Source organism: Mus caroli, chromosome 18, assembly GCF_900094665.2.
Source record: "Mus caroli chromosome 18, CAROLI_EIJ_v1.1, whole genome shotgun sequence".
Taxonomy (NCBI): domain Eukaryota; kingdom Metazoa; phylum Chordata; class Mammalia; order Rodentia; family Muridae; genus Mus; species Mus caroli.
The window spans coordinates 36,166,619-36,185,175 of NC_034587.1; the positions used below are offsets into that span (position 1 = coordinate 36,166,619).

An 18,557-nucleotide genomic window follows, 5' to 3' on the forward strand; every position below is an offset into this window, starting at 1 on the left:
TTACTGTTAAGCATAAACTGTGTGAACAAAGCCAGCAGTGCTGTTACTGCAATGAAGTCACCATTTTCTGACTCCTAGTCACATACCCAGCATGGCTCTAGGCAGGCCATATACATGATCATAACTCAACAAGGCCCCCTCTGGCATTAAGAATGACTGTGTTCTGCCTAAGCTCACAATCTGGACCGTGGCATAGCTAAAGCCTAGCCTGAAACCTCAAGGTCAAACTCATAGCTAAACAGTAGTGAGTGAAGGAGACTGACTACCAAGGGAGCCTTCTGGAGCTGGTAGGGAAGTTCAGCAGGTGGGTAAGTGTCTGTTTGCATCTTTCCATGTGAGGAGTTGAAGAACAAAGTACCTCTACAATCAGCCAAGGCTTAGTTCCAGCTCTGAAGATGATCGAGCTACATGATGCTCCCTGTCCTGGGGGAGAGTATACGCTCTGGAATTGAGCTCTTTGAAAGTTAACTTGCCCTGGGGAAGGCATTGCTGCTATCCCAGACTTTTATCTTATACTGATCACAGGAGAATGTTGGAAGCTTCTGCTCTTCATGAATTCAAGCCAAAGCATAGCTGTATCCAGAAGACAGAGCCCAGCTTCTGAGCTTCTTGGTTTAGAATCACCCAGTGTTGTTTGATGGCTTAGCTATACTTCAAAGTTGGCTGGCTTTAATAAGCTAGCAAGGGGTTTTCATCCCCCAAGAAGAGATTCCCTTCTCTTGATTTTCCTTCTCTTCCACTTCCCTCCCCTCTCTTTCCCTTCCCTCTTCTCCTCTCTCCTCCCCTTCCTTCCCCTTCCCCTTCCTTTTCCTCTTTGGTGTTGGAGTCTAGCCTCATGCCTGCTAGGCACACTCTATTTCCAGCTATTCCCCAGCCTCTACATTCTCTTCACTCTGTGATGATTTGTGATGATTTGTCAGTCTGAGGGCCTTATAGGATATTCACTGATTCTCTAAGTATGTTTTGAGTACTTTCCCTGTGCTGGGTATATCCTGGCAATCCTATGGAAAAACTTACTATAGTCTGGTCCGGGATTCAAAGCAAGATATGGAGCGGTAAGATGAATTCCTGTTTTCTTTGAGATGGGATGTCTCACTTAACACTCTACAGTGTTGCCTTGGACTGGGCATGCTTCCAATCTAAGGCAAAGAAGCATTGGATAAGAAAGACCTGGGGAAAGATGAGTAAATGAAAAATAAGAATGAAAAAGGAAGGACATGACTGCTTCTGGTATGGTGGAGGAGAAGGTTTATTATAGATAAAAGGGAGAGCATTTGCAGAGGCCAAGACATCTGGGAGAGTCCAGAGTGAACATGAGCCAAGCCATGGGAAGAGAGATGGGAGAGGGGAGAGCCAAGAGAGTGAAGGGCCAGGGAACCTAAAAGGCCAGATTTTTATAGGGAAAGGACATCTTGAGGAAAGACAATCCAGCCCCTGGACTGGGAAAGTTTAGGATAGAGGGCAGGGTATGCCAGCCATACCCTATAACAGGTAGGGACTGAGAGATGCTGGGGGAGCCTGGCAGCCACTTTGATATGTTAAATAGACACTTCAGCTAGCCTTTTGTCCTGAGCTCTAGACCTAACAATGAGGACACAGATTAAGTGATCTCATGGCTAACCAACCCTCAGGTTCAACCTCACTGAGCTTCCCTCCTTCCTTTCTGTAAAATGGGGGCAATGACATTGGCATTCAAGGGCATATAGTAGGGGTTAAATGAGGCGATGTAGGCAAAAGTCACCTGTGGTGCCCAGTTCACCGGAGCTGCTCAGTCACTGCCTGATAGAGTCAGGAGGGTGTTGGCAGTGCTAACTGCCACTAAGAGATGAGGGAGGAACAGAACAGTGGCTGCTAAGAGAAGGTATCACCTATTAAAGCTATTTCCTTTGTATATCCTGAATGTAATTTCCATCCCTCTTCAAAATACTTCAAGACTTGAACTTTCCTTGAATTCATGTGTATAGGGTAAATGAAGTTGAGGGGGTTGTTTTAAACTGAACCCCAAACTCCTCTTTTCCCCTCATCCTTTCTTTTCTCAAGGTCCAGAACAATAATCCTTGTTTAGGAAAAGACTTAGCCAAAAATGAAATTCTGTTTCAATTTGAGATATTTCAGCGAGACAGTGAATAACCATTTATCTTACTGAAGATTTTTTTCTTTGCTTCCTAGGATTACTGGAACAAAGATGTCATTATTCAAATATGCTCTTGATCTCCCATGGCATGGTCTCTATCGTCACAAAAGGATCATTCTTAGTGGCTTTATAAGAATGGAAACTATGGTATCATTATCATATAGAACACTCTATCAAAGATCTTGATTCGCAGAGACTCCGGGTTCGCTGTAAAGTTGAACAGACGGGCTCACTTCAGCAACACAAAGGATTCACTACAAGGCTGTGGGTTACTTATGGATCCCTAGGGAAAGCTGGGGTGAGGGAAAGAGAGAGAATGAAACAAAACAAAACAATAAACCTAGATTTCAGAAGGCACAGGGCAGAAATGAAGAGACTCTCAAATTTAATTTCCTGTGAGTGAGAGAATCTGATTGGCTAAACTGGATGCAACAGAGCGTTTTGATTGACAGTCCTACTGGCCTTCTGATAGTTTACACCTGAGGTGTGGTCCCCAGTAGGATGAGAGAGTGGGAAGAATCTCCAAAGAGCTTCTGGGTCAGTGAGCTAATGCAGGGGCCACTGAGGTCTGAATAAAAGGGCTTTGTCCCAGGAGCCAGTTAGTGGCAGAAATGAAATCTCTTTGTCTCATCTGCATGGCTTTCCTTGTTGCAAATTGGATCTAGGGTTGTTTATGTTGGGCAAACACTCTACCTCTGAACTACACCTCTAGCCCAGAAACAAAACCTTCTGATATAGCCACATGGGAGGCTTAAAAACTCTTTTATTTCCAGCTTGCCAAAGCAATGGTTCAGAGATCTGTAAGATTAGGATTATCTGTGACAGTTGTTAAAATAAGAAAGCTACTCCCCAAGAGTCATGGAATATCTAACAAAAAGTCCCAGTGCCAGGTATGCAAAATCCTATTTCCAATGGTTGGTCATAGGGGTCCAAGAGACATCCTCCCCCCCACACCCCCAAAATAGGCTATGTCTCTTGTCTCTGTTTGCTTTCCAGAAGTTGAAGGTAAGTCCCTATAGTTGAAGATGCCATGCACTTCAGGCACAGCACTCAAGAGAGCAAGCTATATGTGATCTTGAAGACCAGCTCTCATATTACCTGCAGGAACTATACAAGCTGCCAAGGAAGGGAAGCCATTAATAGTCCTACCTAGCTATGGCACCAACGAACCACACCAATAACCAGCATGGCATGATAACCCTAAGGGCAGTAGTGGCACCCATATCCTGGTGGTAACCAACAGCTCTCTAATTGGACTTAAGAACTGCTCAAAGGGGCAGGGGAGATTATGCGTGGTACTGAGAGCTAACAACTACTCACTCAGGGCTAGTAAGATCATGGTTGCTGAAGGAGAAACGACAACTGCTACTTTACTAAACCAACATGATTCCTGACTGCATTCTAAATATTTAATTCTTATACTCACCCCTCATACAAAGAAACTTCTCTTTGCAACAGATCGAGACCATTAAAGAAAACTACAACTGGTAAAAATGCAGAGAACAATTGATTAAGGAGTAACCAGTTTCCAGTTGATGTTTTTAACAATATAACAAAATGCTCAGGAAACATCATAGCAAAGGGTGGGGGGAAGTCTTTGTAGTTTAGGGCACTAGGAAAGGAAGAGCTGAGAAAACAGGCTGAGCAAGTCAGAAAGAGCAAGCAGGGAAGCAGCACTCCTCGGTGGTCTCTGCTCTAGTCCCTGCCTCCAGTTTCCTCACCTGACTTCCCTCAGAGATGGAGGATGACCGGAGAGTTGTAAGATGAAATAAACCCTTTCCTTCCCAAGTTGCTTTTGGTCATGGTGTTTTATTCTAGCAATGGAAACCTAAGACAGCTCGCAGTTATGACCAGCGGACTTCCCTTCTCCATTGACTCGGAAGGTGGATGGGTCCATGTAGCTTACATTGTTTTCTACATTGTCAGATTTGAATGTTTTTGGAATTAATATAGTAATTTTTCGAGTGTCCTTATAGTCAATTAACCAGAAAAGCATTTGGGGGAGGGGCATTGTTTGTCCTATTTGAATAACTTAGTAAAACAGTTGTCACAAAATGCCATAACTTAAAACAACATTTTCTGTACTGTATTTCACAATTCTGTGAGCCAGGAAGCCAAACAGAGCTTAGCTAGAAGATTCTTCTGTTAAATGTCGCATTGGCTGAGGTCACTAATCGGTGTTCGTGGGCTAATGGACTGGTCTTTATGGTTCAAAATGGCTCCTTTCTGTGCACATTATTTAAGTCAAGCGAGACACGGGGTTTCTGTTATATAAAGGCAAAGGGAATGCACATAATTAAAATAAATTCAGTGTTTCCTCAAGCCTAGAAAGATGTGTTCCTGTTCCTTTAATGCAGGAGTCTGTAAGCTTTCTGCCACAAGAACATACAGATACAGCTGCTCAGCCCAGCCAAAGGCTTGAAAAAATCACCAGCCATGGAAAATACATTAATGAGTGAACATGGCTGTGGTCCAGTAAAACTTATTTATGGTTACTGAAACTCGAACTTCACATAATTCCCATGCATCATGAAATGTCATTTATTGTTTTGTTGTTTAGTCACTTAAAAAATGTAAAATCCATTCTTAGAACCAAATAAAGAAAATAGGCTGGGTTCTGGGGGTGGGTGGGTGGGGAACAGTTTAGCCAGCAAAGTGCTTGTCACTTTGGTGGACTTGAGTTTGGACACCCCTCCCCCCCAGAAGTCATGTAAGAAACCCTGTGCTTGTAATCTTAGTACTGGGGTGAGGGGTCAGGGAAGGCGTGGGGGAGGGGGGAGACAGGCAGATCTTTGCATTTCATTGGTCATCCAGCCTCGTTAAATTGATTGAATTTCATTGGTCAGCCAGCCTAGTTAAATTGATGATCTTCAGCATCAGTGACAGACCCTGGGTCAAAAGTTAAAGGTGGATAGTGATCAAAGAACCTGACCTTTGCCTCTGGCCCCCACACTCACATGCACATATCAGCATGCACTCCTGCACACATGTGTGCACATACCTATGCCAACAAGTTCATGCACACATACGCATAAATATTCCATATACCACCACTACTACCCCTCTACTCCCCCTCTACTCTTCACCTCTAGAGTGATGAGGAGGAAGAGGGAGAGGAGAAAGAGGGAGAGAAGGAGGAGAGGAGGAGGCAATAAGATTGGGTTTGGTCTCTGGATTGCAGCTTGCTAACCTGTACTATGTCACAGCAAGCTTGCTTTATGCTCAGGACCTTTGCCCGTGCTGGCCTTCTGGGACACTGCCTCAAGTCTACCTTCCCTGATCACTCTGTCACAGTAGTTCCCCAGCCTCTGAGACACATTACAGTTTGTTTTGTCATGCAGCACTTCTCCCTGGCTGACATTTCACTCACCCATTTGTTTATGTATGGGATGAGGCCTCTCCTCTGCCCCCATGGGGGTTTCCATCTGAAGGAAGAGAAGATTTTTGCCTCTCTCATTCACTGTGACTTAGCACAGCGCCTGGTGTGTAATGGACAATTAAAGATTTGTTGAATGTATAGTGATTACAGCTCAGTTCTCCAGAGCTTGAAGAGCCCATAAAAGACAATTCAATTTATATTTATTAGACAAGAGAAAGATAATAATAATGGAGAAGGGAGGCCAAGTCATTGTGTGTATACTCAGGAGAGCTTTTGTCCCTTTGTTATCCCCCAATGTTTCTGGAAAAGCTGAAGAGAAACTCTATCTATGATTCTGAAGGTGGCTGTTCCCCTTCCCTGGCAGCTATGAAGGGCTTTTCTTACCTCGACTGGAGGTGGGAGAAGAAGAAGCAGCTTTATATGAAGGAGGGTGAATGCTATGTGAGGTTATGAAAGGATGACAGATTGCTCTAGATCACTGAGTTATGATTTTAAAAAAAATTCCCAAGATCACTGAAAGGGAAATGGCTTAAGTCAGAGGTGACACATCAACAACAGAGATGATGGAACCGGAAATAACACCGGGCAGAACCTGCCCTCAGGAGGGAAGAAGGAAAAAGCAGCAGGCTAGATCCTCGGGACCAGGAGGCTGGAGCTGGAACAGCGTGTACCTGCTGGTAGTGCTGGGTGGGGGCCAGAATCTGATAATTTGGCACTGGGTTTTCCAAGTCTGGGGACAGAAGTGGCTCGCAGCCAGTGCTGCCTCTTCTTATTCAAACAAACAAACTGGCTGGGTAGAAAGAGCCTGCTGTAGGTGATTAGAATAAACAGGGAGAGTCCCTGAGAAGCAGTGAGGCCAGTTGCTGAGGCTGGGAGTTCAAGTTATTCAGGGGAGGAACAGATCTCTGAGCTAGGAGTACAGGGTGGAGATAGCATGGGAGGCTACCCTGCAAATGTGCGCATGATGGGCTGGCTGGGAACAACTGTGGCATTGGATAGTTGCTTCCCTGCTGGAGGATGAAGCAGGGAACACCAAGATGAAATTAAGTTTTTCACCTGGACTTTGTGGTTACAAGCAATGAGAAACTCATAAAGATCCGACCAAGTTCAAATAGAGACCGCATCGACTCATGCTGATGAGTGTATCAGTATGCTGGCTTTGGGATATGGAGAGGCCAGGTGTTAATCAGCATCTAGAGCACTTGGTCTCCGTTTTCCATCAGCATTAGCTTCCTTCTCCAACAGTCTCGACCCATAGTGTTTGACCACAGCGAGTCCAGGTGCACATCCATCCAGCTTCGGGTTCAGCAAAGCGTGCTGTGGTCTGGTTGCTCCATCAGGCCCAAGTGTTTTACCTCATTGCTTCTGACTGGGTCATACGTTCTTTGCCCATCCAAACATAAGCTACAATGCCTTCCTGATCAACTGTGAGCCCTTTGGTTTTTCTGGGAATCTTGGAAAAATCAGCTCCTCATTAACCGCTTGAACAAGGAATGAGAAAAGGATTTTCTCTAAGAAAAACTTCGCTGCTGCTACCATAAGAGAGGAATACAGACCCCCAATAGGCAAAGAAAAAGACAATCATAAACCAGATCTAGCCAACTAGCTGTCAGCTTACACTTTTTCAAAACCTATTTTAGTAAGGTTCTTAAATGCTTCAACCTCCCTTATAGTCCACTGACCAAAGGGAGGGGAGGAAGATGGCTAATAGAACAAGGGGGATGTGGACCTGTTTAGAAGTAGTTCTTTGGGTCAATTCCAGTTTTTGTTGTCAGCAGTTCAGTCCACTAGCAAAACACCAAACGGGAATCAGCAGCATCGGCTCGATCCAGAAGAAACCGCGAGGCTCCGCCGATCAGCATGAGTCTGCTAAAGCAGCAAGAAACATCGAGAACACCCCCAGAAGTTCTTTGGTGTGTTTCTTTCTATGAAGTCACAACAAGCAAAGATCAGCAAAGAAAGCAGGGTGAACCAATGCCAGAGCATTGTCCACTGTGAGCTGGGTTATACTTGCATTCTTTCCAAACATCACATGTCCTGTCAGGGTTTCCCTCCAGCAAAACATTGCATGCCCTTTTACCAGGCAGCCTCCCGAGAAACACCACATGTCCATTCTCTGCAAAAACTCCCTCTCACGTGTCTGCCTCAGCAAAACATCCTCTCATAAGATAACTGCCAGAGAAACATCAGATGACAAAATGAAACCAGAAATTCCCACTTCAACCAGCAATTACCATGCTTATATGGGAATGATCAGAAGCTAGATCTTTCATTGGTACTCCTTACATTCAATATGCAATGCTAAATAAATGTTACAATCAGACTACTCGGTTCGGTGTATGTTGGCCACACTGCATCATCTGGTTTAAGTGAACAGTAGGCAGTTAACATCAGGAGTAAAGAATACTAATCATACCGTAAGTGGTGGCACACATCCCCGCACTCGGGAAACAGAGGCAGGTAGGAGTCTGTGTGGTTGATGCCAGCCTGGTCTACAGAGTGAGTCCTGGAACAGCCAGGGCTACACAAAGAAATCCTGCCTTGAAAAACAAGACAAGACGAGATGAAACAAAACAACCATAAAAACAAAACAACTAAAATCTAATCGTAAGTGAGGAAAAGGTAACAACAAATTGTTTAATGATAAAGCATACATTAACTTTACATTTAAATTTTGTAACAAAGAATGCAATACACCCCCTTCAGTCAGTAAGAAAGCTCTAGAAAAAGCAACCCTCCCGTGGGATGGTAAATCTTTATTGCCAACTTGATGGGATTGAGAATCACCTAGGGGAGGGTGTTTTCAGAGAGATTGAACAGAGGTGGGAAGACCCACCATGGATAGTGATGGGCCTTTCTCATGGGCTGGGGTCCAAGACAGAATGAAAATGGAGCCGAGCACCAGCACCTGCCACTCCCTGCTTCCTGATTGGAGATGCCCTGTGACTGCTGTTTCATGTTCCTGAATGGAGACTTGCTTACCATGATGGAGTGTGAGTCTCTGTTCCTTACAGTATCAGAAGTATCTTGTTAGGTACTTTCTCATAACATTGGAGATCCCATGGCTTTCCGAACTTTCTATTGAAGAATAATTCATGAAGAGACCTTACAATGGGCAAAAGCTCCAAAGGCCTTGGTACTAGTCATGTTCTTGGGGTTTTTCCGACTTTGCCTTTCTGACTGCTCTGTTTCTGCCTCCTTTACCCTTTCTGTGTGCTCCAGGGGGTTGCCTTTGTGCCTTTGTGTGTTCCAGCACTGTGACTTCACCCATGGATCAGGTTCTTTCCAAGAGCTTCCTTGCTGTCACAGTGCCAGCCATTCTCAGTGACTCCTAATTCTCCCTTCAAATTCACACTTGGGAAGTCCTATAGAGGGACTTCTCAACAGAGTTTTAATGGATGGGTGAATTTAAATGAATGTTTTTCCCTTACTGTTTCTAAGTCAAAATACCCGTGACAGTTAGTATCAGCAATTTGACAGGATCTAGAGTTACCTAGGAGACAAGCCTCCAGGCACACCTGTGACTATAAAAGTAGGAGTGTCATTGGTGCTTGGGTCTCAGACTATATAAAAAGGGAGGAGCTAGCTGAGAACATTCACTTGCCTCCTCCTGCTTCCTGCTTCTTGCTTCCTGGCTGTGGATGTCTTGTGGTCAGTACTTCAAGCTCCTACCACCTGCTCCCCCCTACCCCCATGATGTACTATCCACTAGAACTTTGAACCAAAATAAATCCCCTCTCTTTCAAGCTGCTTTTGTTGAGGTTTTGTTTGTTTGTTTTTATTATTACAATAAAGAGACTATAATTAAGATAATGGCTAAAATCTCATCCTATTTTACTTATGCTTGAAATACTTCTAAGACAGAGATTTCAGGGTTTCCCTGATTCCTCTTTCTAGCCATCCTTACTTTAAGTCTTACTGACTTTGATCCATTCCTTTTCCTGCTTCAGAGTGACATCACCTTTGGTCATTTGTTACAATTTCCATATCATTCTCCTTGCCTCTAAGTGTGTGCATATGGCATCACATTTCACAGATTCTTTGGCTTTCCATCATCATTGTCCTCAGCCATACTCTTTGGCCTGCTAAATAAGGCTTCTGTGTTGTGCCCTGTGTCCTCTTTCAGCAGCACCTCTGAGTGAGCTGTTGTGTGTGTGTGTGTGATTTTTCTGCATGTAGCATATGGCTCATGCCACTAGGGCTTTGCTTATGTTATACCCAGTGTAGCAGATGACACATCTTATACCTCTAATTCTGCATGACATAAGCTTCAGCTGAGGTACCAGCTTTCTAGAAAACCTTGTAGATTCTTCAAGGTGATCTGGATTCCCCATAGCCGGCTCCATTTCTATGTCTTTCTCTCTTCCCTCCTCTCTCTCTCTCTCTCACACACACACACACTCACACATGATTGCACTAAAAAAATCAGGTGTTTGGTATGCTATGTAGCCTCCTTGTAGGGATGAAAACTGCGAGTTCATCCCTGACTTTTGGTGCCTAGTCTTGCATGAAAACAGGAAGATTTTAAGAAACATCCACAGAAGGAGTTATCAGTTAAAGTCTGTAAGTCTGTGTTTCCTCTTAGAGCCTATGTTATAACCACAGGTCAGGTTAGCTGTAAAGTTCCTCTTGCTCTTGGTACTTTCCACAGTATGGAAAGGACGTTCCCTAATATACTATAGGAGCTAACGGGGATTTTGTTGTATAGCAGTTTCCTCTTTGATTGAAATCTTTCATCATGTAAGTTCAAGGTCAGCCCGAGACTGTCTCAGTTTTTTACTTCTTTACCCTTAGTGGCATGGAATTATTCAGCTTGTGCATGTTCCCTTTGTTCTTCTCCCCAGAAATCCAAGTCCCTGAGGGCCAAGTCTTCACAGCTAGGCCTTCAGGGCATGAAGTTTACTCTTTATTTTTTCCTCTTAGGTAGCTGTGAGACCAGTTCATCTTCCATCCACACTTCTAAGCAGCGCTTGGGGCGTTTAGTGTATGCCAAGTTGCCCATTCCTGAAATCCTTCATTCTTTATTCACTGGGTATCTGGCTACCCTGGAGTTGACAAGTCATGGGAGCTGTTCTAGGTGCTGATGATACATCCACATAGACTGGGCTTTGCCTTTAAGAAGTGGGGCCCCGATTTTATTGGGTTAAGAGGTCCAACAATTTTCAATTGCGAAGGTAAAAGAATATATCTGAGGAGTGATGCCCCAAAGTAAGTGTAAGTGTAAATGTAAAAGTAAAATGCAGATCTCTTTAGCATCCTAAGTGGAACTTGTTCTGTGCTCTTATAGCTCATGGCTTACTTTTTACATCAAATACATCTACCTGCAATTCTACTTTTTTACCTGAGCTCCAATCTCTATCATCCACAATATTATTCTGAAAATCAATTCTCTTAAAATGTACGTAATTCTACTTGAGGAAGCAAAAGAGAACTGAAATTCATTAAAATCCATCTTTCAATAATGTACCATTTTATTGTACTAACTTTTTGTTTCAAACATAACACTTAAAAATACTGATCCAAGTAATAATTTATGAGCATATATCATTGCAACTGTCTGAGAAAGGCTAGGTTACTGTTCCCAGTTTTCACTTAAAAAATAAAGGGCTTAGAGAGATTAATTGCCCTAGGTTACATAGACATGAAATATTGATTAAAGCTCAACTCTGTTCTACACTTATTATTGTGCTTTTAGTATTACTCTACAAGAGACAAGATAATGATATTATAACTACAATCTTGAAATACTAGGTTCTGTCAGGTGTGGTGGCCCCTAATCTCAGCACTGTGACATGATGGACGAGTTCAAGGGTAGTCTTGAACTATAAAGGGTGAGTTCAAGTTCAAGGTAGTCTTGGCTACAAAGGGAGCTCAAGATCTGCATGGATTATATGAAACCCTGCCCGGCCCCCAACACCTCCCACAATACACATACAAATGAATAAAGACTATATTATTAATCTTTACCAAATTATTTACAGAAAAGAAATAGACTCTAGGCTGTCTGTATAGAAGAATAATCTTTGGGACATTTCAATGACAAATCTGCTTTAATTGTGTCCTCCACAGGGAAAAAATATGTGTCCTTTTCTAAGAATGCTATAAATAGATATTTAAGCAAATTATTTCAACCAGTTATGCTAAAACTGCTTTTGTATGAGTGAAATATTTTCATTTCATTATTTAATTCAATTTAAAAACTGTGATTTCTAGATTTTTAAAAAGCTATGGTAAATGGATTTTTAGAAGCATATACAATAATAGTGCAATTATTCATTGGTAATTTGAGAATTTTTTTCTTTTGAGATAGGATTTTACACTGTAGCCTAGGCTGTCTTGGGACTAACTTTGTAGCTTAGGCAAGCTTCAAATTTGTGGCCATCCTTCTACCTAAGTCGTCTGAGTACAAGGATTACAGACATGTGTCACCAAACCCAGCTTTCACTGATCATCTATCTTAGTTAGGGTTTCTATTGCTGTGAAGGGACACAGTGACCATGGCAACTCTTAATAAGCAAAACATTTAATTGGGGCTGGCTTACTGCCTAGTCCATTATTATGATGGCAGAAAGCATGGTGGTAAGCAGGCAGACATGGTGCTGGCTGAAAGTTCTACATCTGGATTGGCAGGCAGCAGACAGAGAGAGTGAGACTGAGCCTGACTTAAACATTTGAAACCTCAAAGCCCTCCCCCAGTGACACACTTCCTCCTACAGGGCCACACCTCATAATTGGGCAAGTCCCTATGAACTTATGGGGGCATTTTTATTCAAACCACCATAGCATTTATGATATACCTGGCAGGGCATTCTGCATAGTATTTTACTTCTTCTTGATTATAACTGTATGAACTATCAGTTGATTATTACACTTGATGATCAAGATATAGAGACTCAGAAACTTTAGTAACTTACCATCAATGAAAGCCTGTGAGTACCAAAGGCAGAATTCAAATGTAATGTTCTAAAACACTTTTCATTAAGACTTTTCATTCTATGACTTTGCTTAAAAAACATTGTGATTGATGGGGTGCTCTATTGTTTCTTCAGAGCCATGGCACTGGTTCTGTGAGCCCTTGAGCTTAGCTCAAAGATAATCTTTCAGGGGCGGGATAGGGATGGGGGGACAGCTCAGTTAGCATGTGCTTGCCTCACAATCATGAGGATCTGAGTTCGAGCCTCAGAACTCACATGAGAGTGTAGGGCATGGGCAGGCACTTGGAATTCCAGCACTGGGGGTAGGACTCACTGGTTAGCTAGTCTTTCTTAGTTGATTAGTTCTAGGCTAAGGAAGGAGTTTATCTCAAGGGAAGATGACATCTGAGATTGTCCTCTGGCCTCTATGTACCTGCACATGTGTGGATACCACATCTTTTGATATTCAGTGGGCCCACTTTTCTGATCTGTGATTGCTTTGGGGAAAAAAGTAGGAAACTGGGTCTTTAAAATGACCCCAGTAGACACTTTTTTTTTTTAAAAAAAACCTTCCCCTCTTATATTCATATATATGATCTATTCCTTTTGGGTTGTAAAACAGTTTCTCATTGCCATTTTATGGAGCAGCTGGCTGGAAGAGCCTCCCAATCATTTGGTGTGGCCAGCCTGGCCAATGTGGCTGCCATTGAGCTCAGATCTGGTGCTTCAAGTTGGTCAACCCCAACACCTATTCCATCTACGAGCTGCTGGACCACGAGGAGAAGCTGGTGCTGCGCCGTAAGATCCAGGAGCATGTTGTTGCCAAGGAAGATGAAAACCTGAAACAAGACTGTGATTGAAGAGATCTTGGCAATCGTCCTGTATTTACAGTGCTTCAGAGACCAGAGCCCTTGAGCCAGACCAGTGACTTGCGGCGTTGAGTATTTATTATGTAGAGCTGTGTGGGGGCAATATATGTACTGAGTTCCCAATGCCACTGTGATGAATGGTTTGGGGATGGAATGGTGGGAAGGCTGGAGAAGAACAGTGTGAGTATGCTGTGGAGGGAGGCTGAACCACATCTGGGGTTGAGCTACTGCTGGGGTCCAGGCTGATGCCTCTAGTTTGTACTGCTGCCATGGGCCATGTTCCAGGCATGTTTGGGTCAATGGTTCTGCTGTAGCTGGAGGGGTGAGGGAGGGGAGACCTGGGAGGAGTGGGGAGTAAGGGGGATCAGGTTACATCATGTGAAATTGCCAAATATTCAATAAAAAACATTGTGTTAAAAAATAGCTGGAAGGTCTAGATGTTGACTGCTCTTCTAATTTGTAAGTAGAAAACTAGTAATCTGAAAGTTACTGCAGATTTGAGTAACCTGTGTTGCATATTGAGACCAAATTGATATCTATGGTCCATGCTATAGCCAGGGGCTGTGTCTGGATCTCTGGTCTGCTGTGGGGTCGAATTAATATCAGTGGCCTGTGTTACCACCAAAATCCATGTGAATGTCCTTGATCTGTGCTGCTGCCTGAAGCCATGGTGATCTCCATGGCCAGTACTGCCACAAGAGACCAAGCTTAAGTCTGTGGCACATGCTGATACCAGAGGCCAGATGGGTGTCTGTGGCCTGTGCTGTCACCAGATACCATGAACCATGTTCCTGCAGACTGTAAAGGACAAGAAAGCCTCTCCTACAGTGGTATCAATGACTGCAGACTCATAGTTGGGAGAGAGAGACATAGAAGGCTTCTGTGACAACCCCAAGCCCAACATCTAACACCCCTAACGGAGTGTTAGATCTAACATCTAACATCCCTAGACAGGAGGCCATTGATGAGAACTCTTAAAAATTGTCATAAGGATGCTGAAGTGTAGCCCTCTACAATAAACAGCTACTGGCAGGAATGAGGGTGGAGAAGGACTCCTTTAAGTGGATGGACACTGGTAGTTAGAGCATGCTCCAGTGAGTATAGGGAACACACAAATTGAACTTTTTTTGTTTGTTTGTTTGTTTGTTTGTTTTTCGAGACAGAGTTTCTCTGTATAGTCCTGGCTGTCCTGGAACTCACTCTGTAGACCAGGCTGTCCTGGAACTCAGAAATCCACCTGCCTCTGCCTCCCAAGTGCTGGGATTAAAGGCGTGTGCTACCACGTCCCGCTCAAATTGAACTTAAAAAAAAAATCTTTATATATATTGGAGGGGAGGCCACAAGAGTCTGGGGGTGGGGGAGGGAAGACCTGGGAGGAGTAGGGAGGAAGGGTGATCAGGATACATTATGTAAAATTTCCAAAGATTCAATAAAAATATTAGGTTAAAAAATTAACTGGAAAGACTAGATGTTAAATGTTCTTCTAATTTATAACTAGAAAACCAAGCTACAGTTCCATCTGAAATAGGTTTTCCTCATTGGCACACACAGTCTGGAACTTGTAACTGGCCTTGTAGTGCTAAAATTCCTTCCCAGGAGAAAATATAAGCCACATCATCTACCTTCCCTCCTATGGTCCCAACCACAAACTGAGGCACGGTTCTGCCAAAGTTCATTCCGAGGAAAGAAATGAATTTTATTGGCTTCTTTATGGAGGTGAGGGGTTACCTACATGGGTGTGGGTGTTCCCCCCTCACTTAATTTTCCAGATCACACTTAGGAAGCCTTTACTCAGCAGGGATGAGGCCTTCTCTGTAGTTGTGTGGATGGAGCCCCTTCTCCATGCAAGCTTACCTAATCCCAGTGATTCACAGCCTATGGGTCTCACCCCCTGTGACAAACCTCTGTGTCCCAAAATATTTACATTAGGATTCATAACAGTAGTGACATTACAGTTATGAAGTAGCAACACAAATAGTTTTATGGCTGGGGGGGTCACCACAACTTGAGGAACTGTGTTAAAGGGCCGTAACATTAGGGAAGTTGAAAACTACAATCCTAACTTCTTCCCAGGCCCAAAGCAGTTAAGGCAGCATTGCATGCAGCAAGTGGTGGGAAGCGGCTAGATACTCTGCTGAGGGTCTCATGACCCTCCCCACCTCCAATCAACAATTGCAGCTGAGAGAATCCTTTTGAAAGGGGGCCAGTTGAACTTCCCAAGATAGGCATTTATTGGCTCAGAGAACAGTCACTCACAATACTTTGCTATTTCCTTGGTCCATCTTTCTTTTGTTTGGCTAAAGCAGAGATGGACAAAGGATGGCTGTGGACTAATTCCAGTCTGCCCCTGCTTTTGTTCATATCCTCTGCGAACTAAGTGTGGTTATTGCATGTTAAAAATAAAAACAATCCCCCCCCCAAAAAAAACCCAAGAAGACTATTTAATGACACATAAAAATTGTGTGAAATTAAAATTTCAGTGTCCCCAAGTTTATTGGAACACAGCCACTACGCTAATTCATTTACATAACATCTGTGCCTGGCTTCAGACAGGCCTTAGTGGCAGAGTTGAGTAAGTTTAGTAGGAAAGTTGGACCTTCTATGTCTTGATGGGAGAAGTTTGCTGGCCACTGGCCTAGCCTGAGAAGCTGGCCTGGTTTCTTGCTCTTTCTGATGCAGATCACAGGGCAGAGGCAGCCTGAGCTCTGCTTACACTTTTGCATCAGAAGTAAAACAAAGAACAAATGAAGTTGGAATGACATGTGATATTAACGTTGATTTTTGACACTGATTTTTCTAAAGATTTTTAAAAGAAGATTTATTTTTATTTGTGTGTGTGTGTGTGTGTGTGTGTGTGTGTATGCCATATGTGTGTGGGTGCTGGCTGACGTCAGAAGAGGATTTTGGATCTCTTGAGGAAGCTGGGGTTATGGGTTGGTGTGAGCTGCTTGACATGGGTACTGGAAACTGAACTTGGACCCCCTGAAAGAGCTGGAAGCACTCTTAATGGATTAATATCTCTTTAGCCCCTAAAGATAAAACTAGCTACTGTTTTCATCTATCATATCATTTAAAAATGGGTGTGTTCACTAACACCAAACACAAGTACATTATATAATCCCCAAATTAAACAAAATCCCCAAAAGTCATTGTCCTCATTGTTTGTCTCCTTTTGAACCAATCAAAGCCAACTCCTTTCTTGACTAGCTTAGCTCCTCAGAGCAACTCTGGAAAAACTGAATAAAGCACAGAACAAAGGGGGAGAGGAAACAAAGAAATGAACGATCAAGCAAAAACAAAATACAAAACAAAACAAAAAAGCCAAAGAGGCCAAAAATGCTTTTAAAATTAATATTATAAGTTGGAGAAAAAAAAAACTATGTTGGTAATAGAATACTTTAGCCTGAAAATATAAGAAACGCCAGTTATTTTAAAGTCTAATTTCTCTAAAAATGAGCATTGGGTAATCGAAATGTAATGATGATGCCTGGGTCTGACAGTGCATGTCTGGAATATCAGCATTTGAAAGGCTGAGGTAGGGGCATCATCATGAGTTTGAGGCCAGTCTGGGTTGCATCGATCAGTGGTTCTCAACCTTCCTAATGGTGCGACCCTTTAATACGCTTCCTTATGTTGTGGTGACCTTCAACCATAAAATTATTTTCATTGCTACTTCATAACTGTAATTTTGCTGGTGTGATGAATTGCAGTGTAAATATTTTTTGAGATAGAGGTTTGCCAAATGAGTCACGACCCACAGGTTGAGAATCTCTGACATAGCAAGATTCTATCACAAAAAAAAAAGAAAAAGGAAAAGAAAATCAACAAGACAAAAAGAAATAGAATCATGGGACATTCTGGAAAAGAGATTCAAAGAGAAGTAAGGCCACAAATCTACGAAGTCTGTCACAGTCACTCTTCCCTGGCCATCATAGCCCAATTGCTGGGTGTGTAGACACAGGTATTTCACTCCTGTTCTTTTTGTGGTTTTACATCTCCGTAGGCAAAGAGGATCAAAGAATACTTTATCTCTTGAAGTATTGCCCTAGTTTCTCCCAACCAGGGATTTTCAATAAATCTGGGTACTCCCTTGTTGTTTGGCTTTTCCTGATGAATGTGAAAAATAAATGTCTATTTCACTTTAGAGAGGGTCACAACATACCAAAAAATGACTATATTAAGTCCAACGTAATGAAACAGAAAGTTTATTGGAGTTACTTATGAGAGAATGGTTGAGGAAGAGACATAAAACTACCATTACTCAAAAGCCTGAGCAAATGCATTCTTTAGCTGCACACATTGGAGTTCTGTGATTAACACAGGCAGTGTGAGCTAGACTCCAAGTGAGAATTTGTGTTGGTTTTGCCACTCAGCTGTCTCAGCTCATTGTCACTCAGATGACTGTTGGTGGTTCGGTTCAGTTCCTTCTATAAAAGGAAGATATGATGGTAAGAGTGTTGGTAAGAGACTGGGTTAATATTTATTGTGTCTAGAACTGTACCTCGTTCATAGTTGAAATACATGAGTGCTTTCTCAATCAATGACTAATGGATATTCAATAGAAAAAGTAGCAGGCTTGCTACACATTGTGTGAATCATTAATTACATGAGGAAAAAATGTTATACAAACACTGTTGCTTCACATAAAGAACTATGAGCCAATATCATCATCAAGATGGACTTAATGTTTTTCTTTCCAAGAAAATGAAGGTTTCATGTTTACATTAACCAGTTGCTTTAACCCAAAATATAAGGCCTTGGGTTTAAAGACTAAGCAAAACCATATACTTTTCTTCCTTCCTACCTTCCTTCCTTCCTTCCTTCCTTCCTTCCTTCCTTCCTTCCTTTCTTTCTTTTTGGCTTTTGTTTTTTTAGAGACAGGGTTTGTCTGTATAGCCCTGGCTGTCCTGGAACTCACTCTGTAGACCAAGCTGGCCTCAAACTCAGAAATCCACCTGCCTCTGCCTCCCAAGTGCTGGGATTAAAGGCATGTGCCACCATTGCCTGGCTAAGAACATGTAATTTTTGATATGTCTGGGATAACAAAACAAATTCTGGAAACTCCTGCTGTGTGACAAAAGTTTTCCTGGGGAGATGCCATACATGTTCTACTCACCCCAGATAGGGAGCCCATGACAGACCAAAGTATGAATAGACCTCCAAAATTCAGCCTGGTGAACAATGAGTTTCATTGGGGTTACTTACAGGAGCAGAAGTGACTCAAAGCTAGGTGCCCCACCAAAGTCCACTCCAGCATGGGT

General features: G+C 42.8%; 1 protein-coding gene across 2 annotated transcripts in view; it reads left to right on the forward strand.

Annotated features, from left to right (window-relative positions):
- LOC115029847 overlaps positions 1-13,703 on the forward strand; it is an 89,415-nt gene extending 75,712 nt beyond the window's left edge. Inside the window, exon 5 of one of the 2 annotated variants that reach the window (XR_003835405.1) lies at positions 2,170-3,918. Coding sequence is in view for 1 of the 2 variants with exons in the window: in XM_029471751.1 (XP_029327611.1) it covers positions 13,076-13,270 (195 nt within the window). In the remaining variant the exon portion in view is untranslated. Of the gene's footprint in view, positions 1-2,169; positions 3,919-13,075 lie in introns of those variants that run through there. The other variant, XM_029471751.1, reaches the window with a different exon arrangement.
- Positions 13,704-18,557: the final 4,854 nt, after the last annotated feature.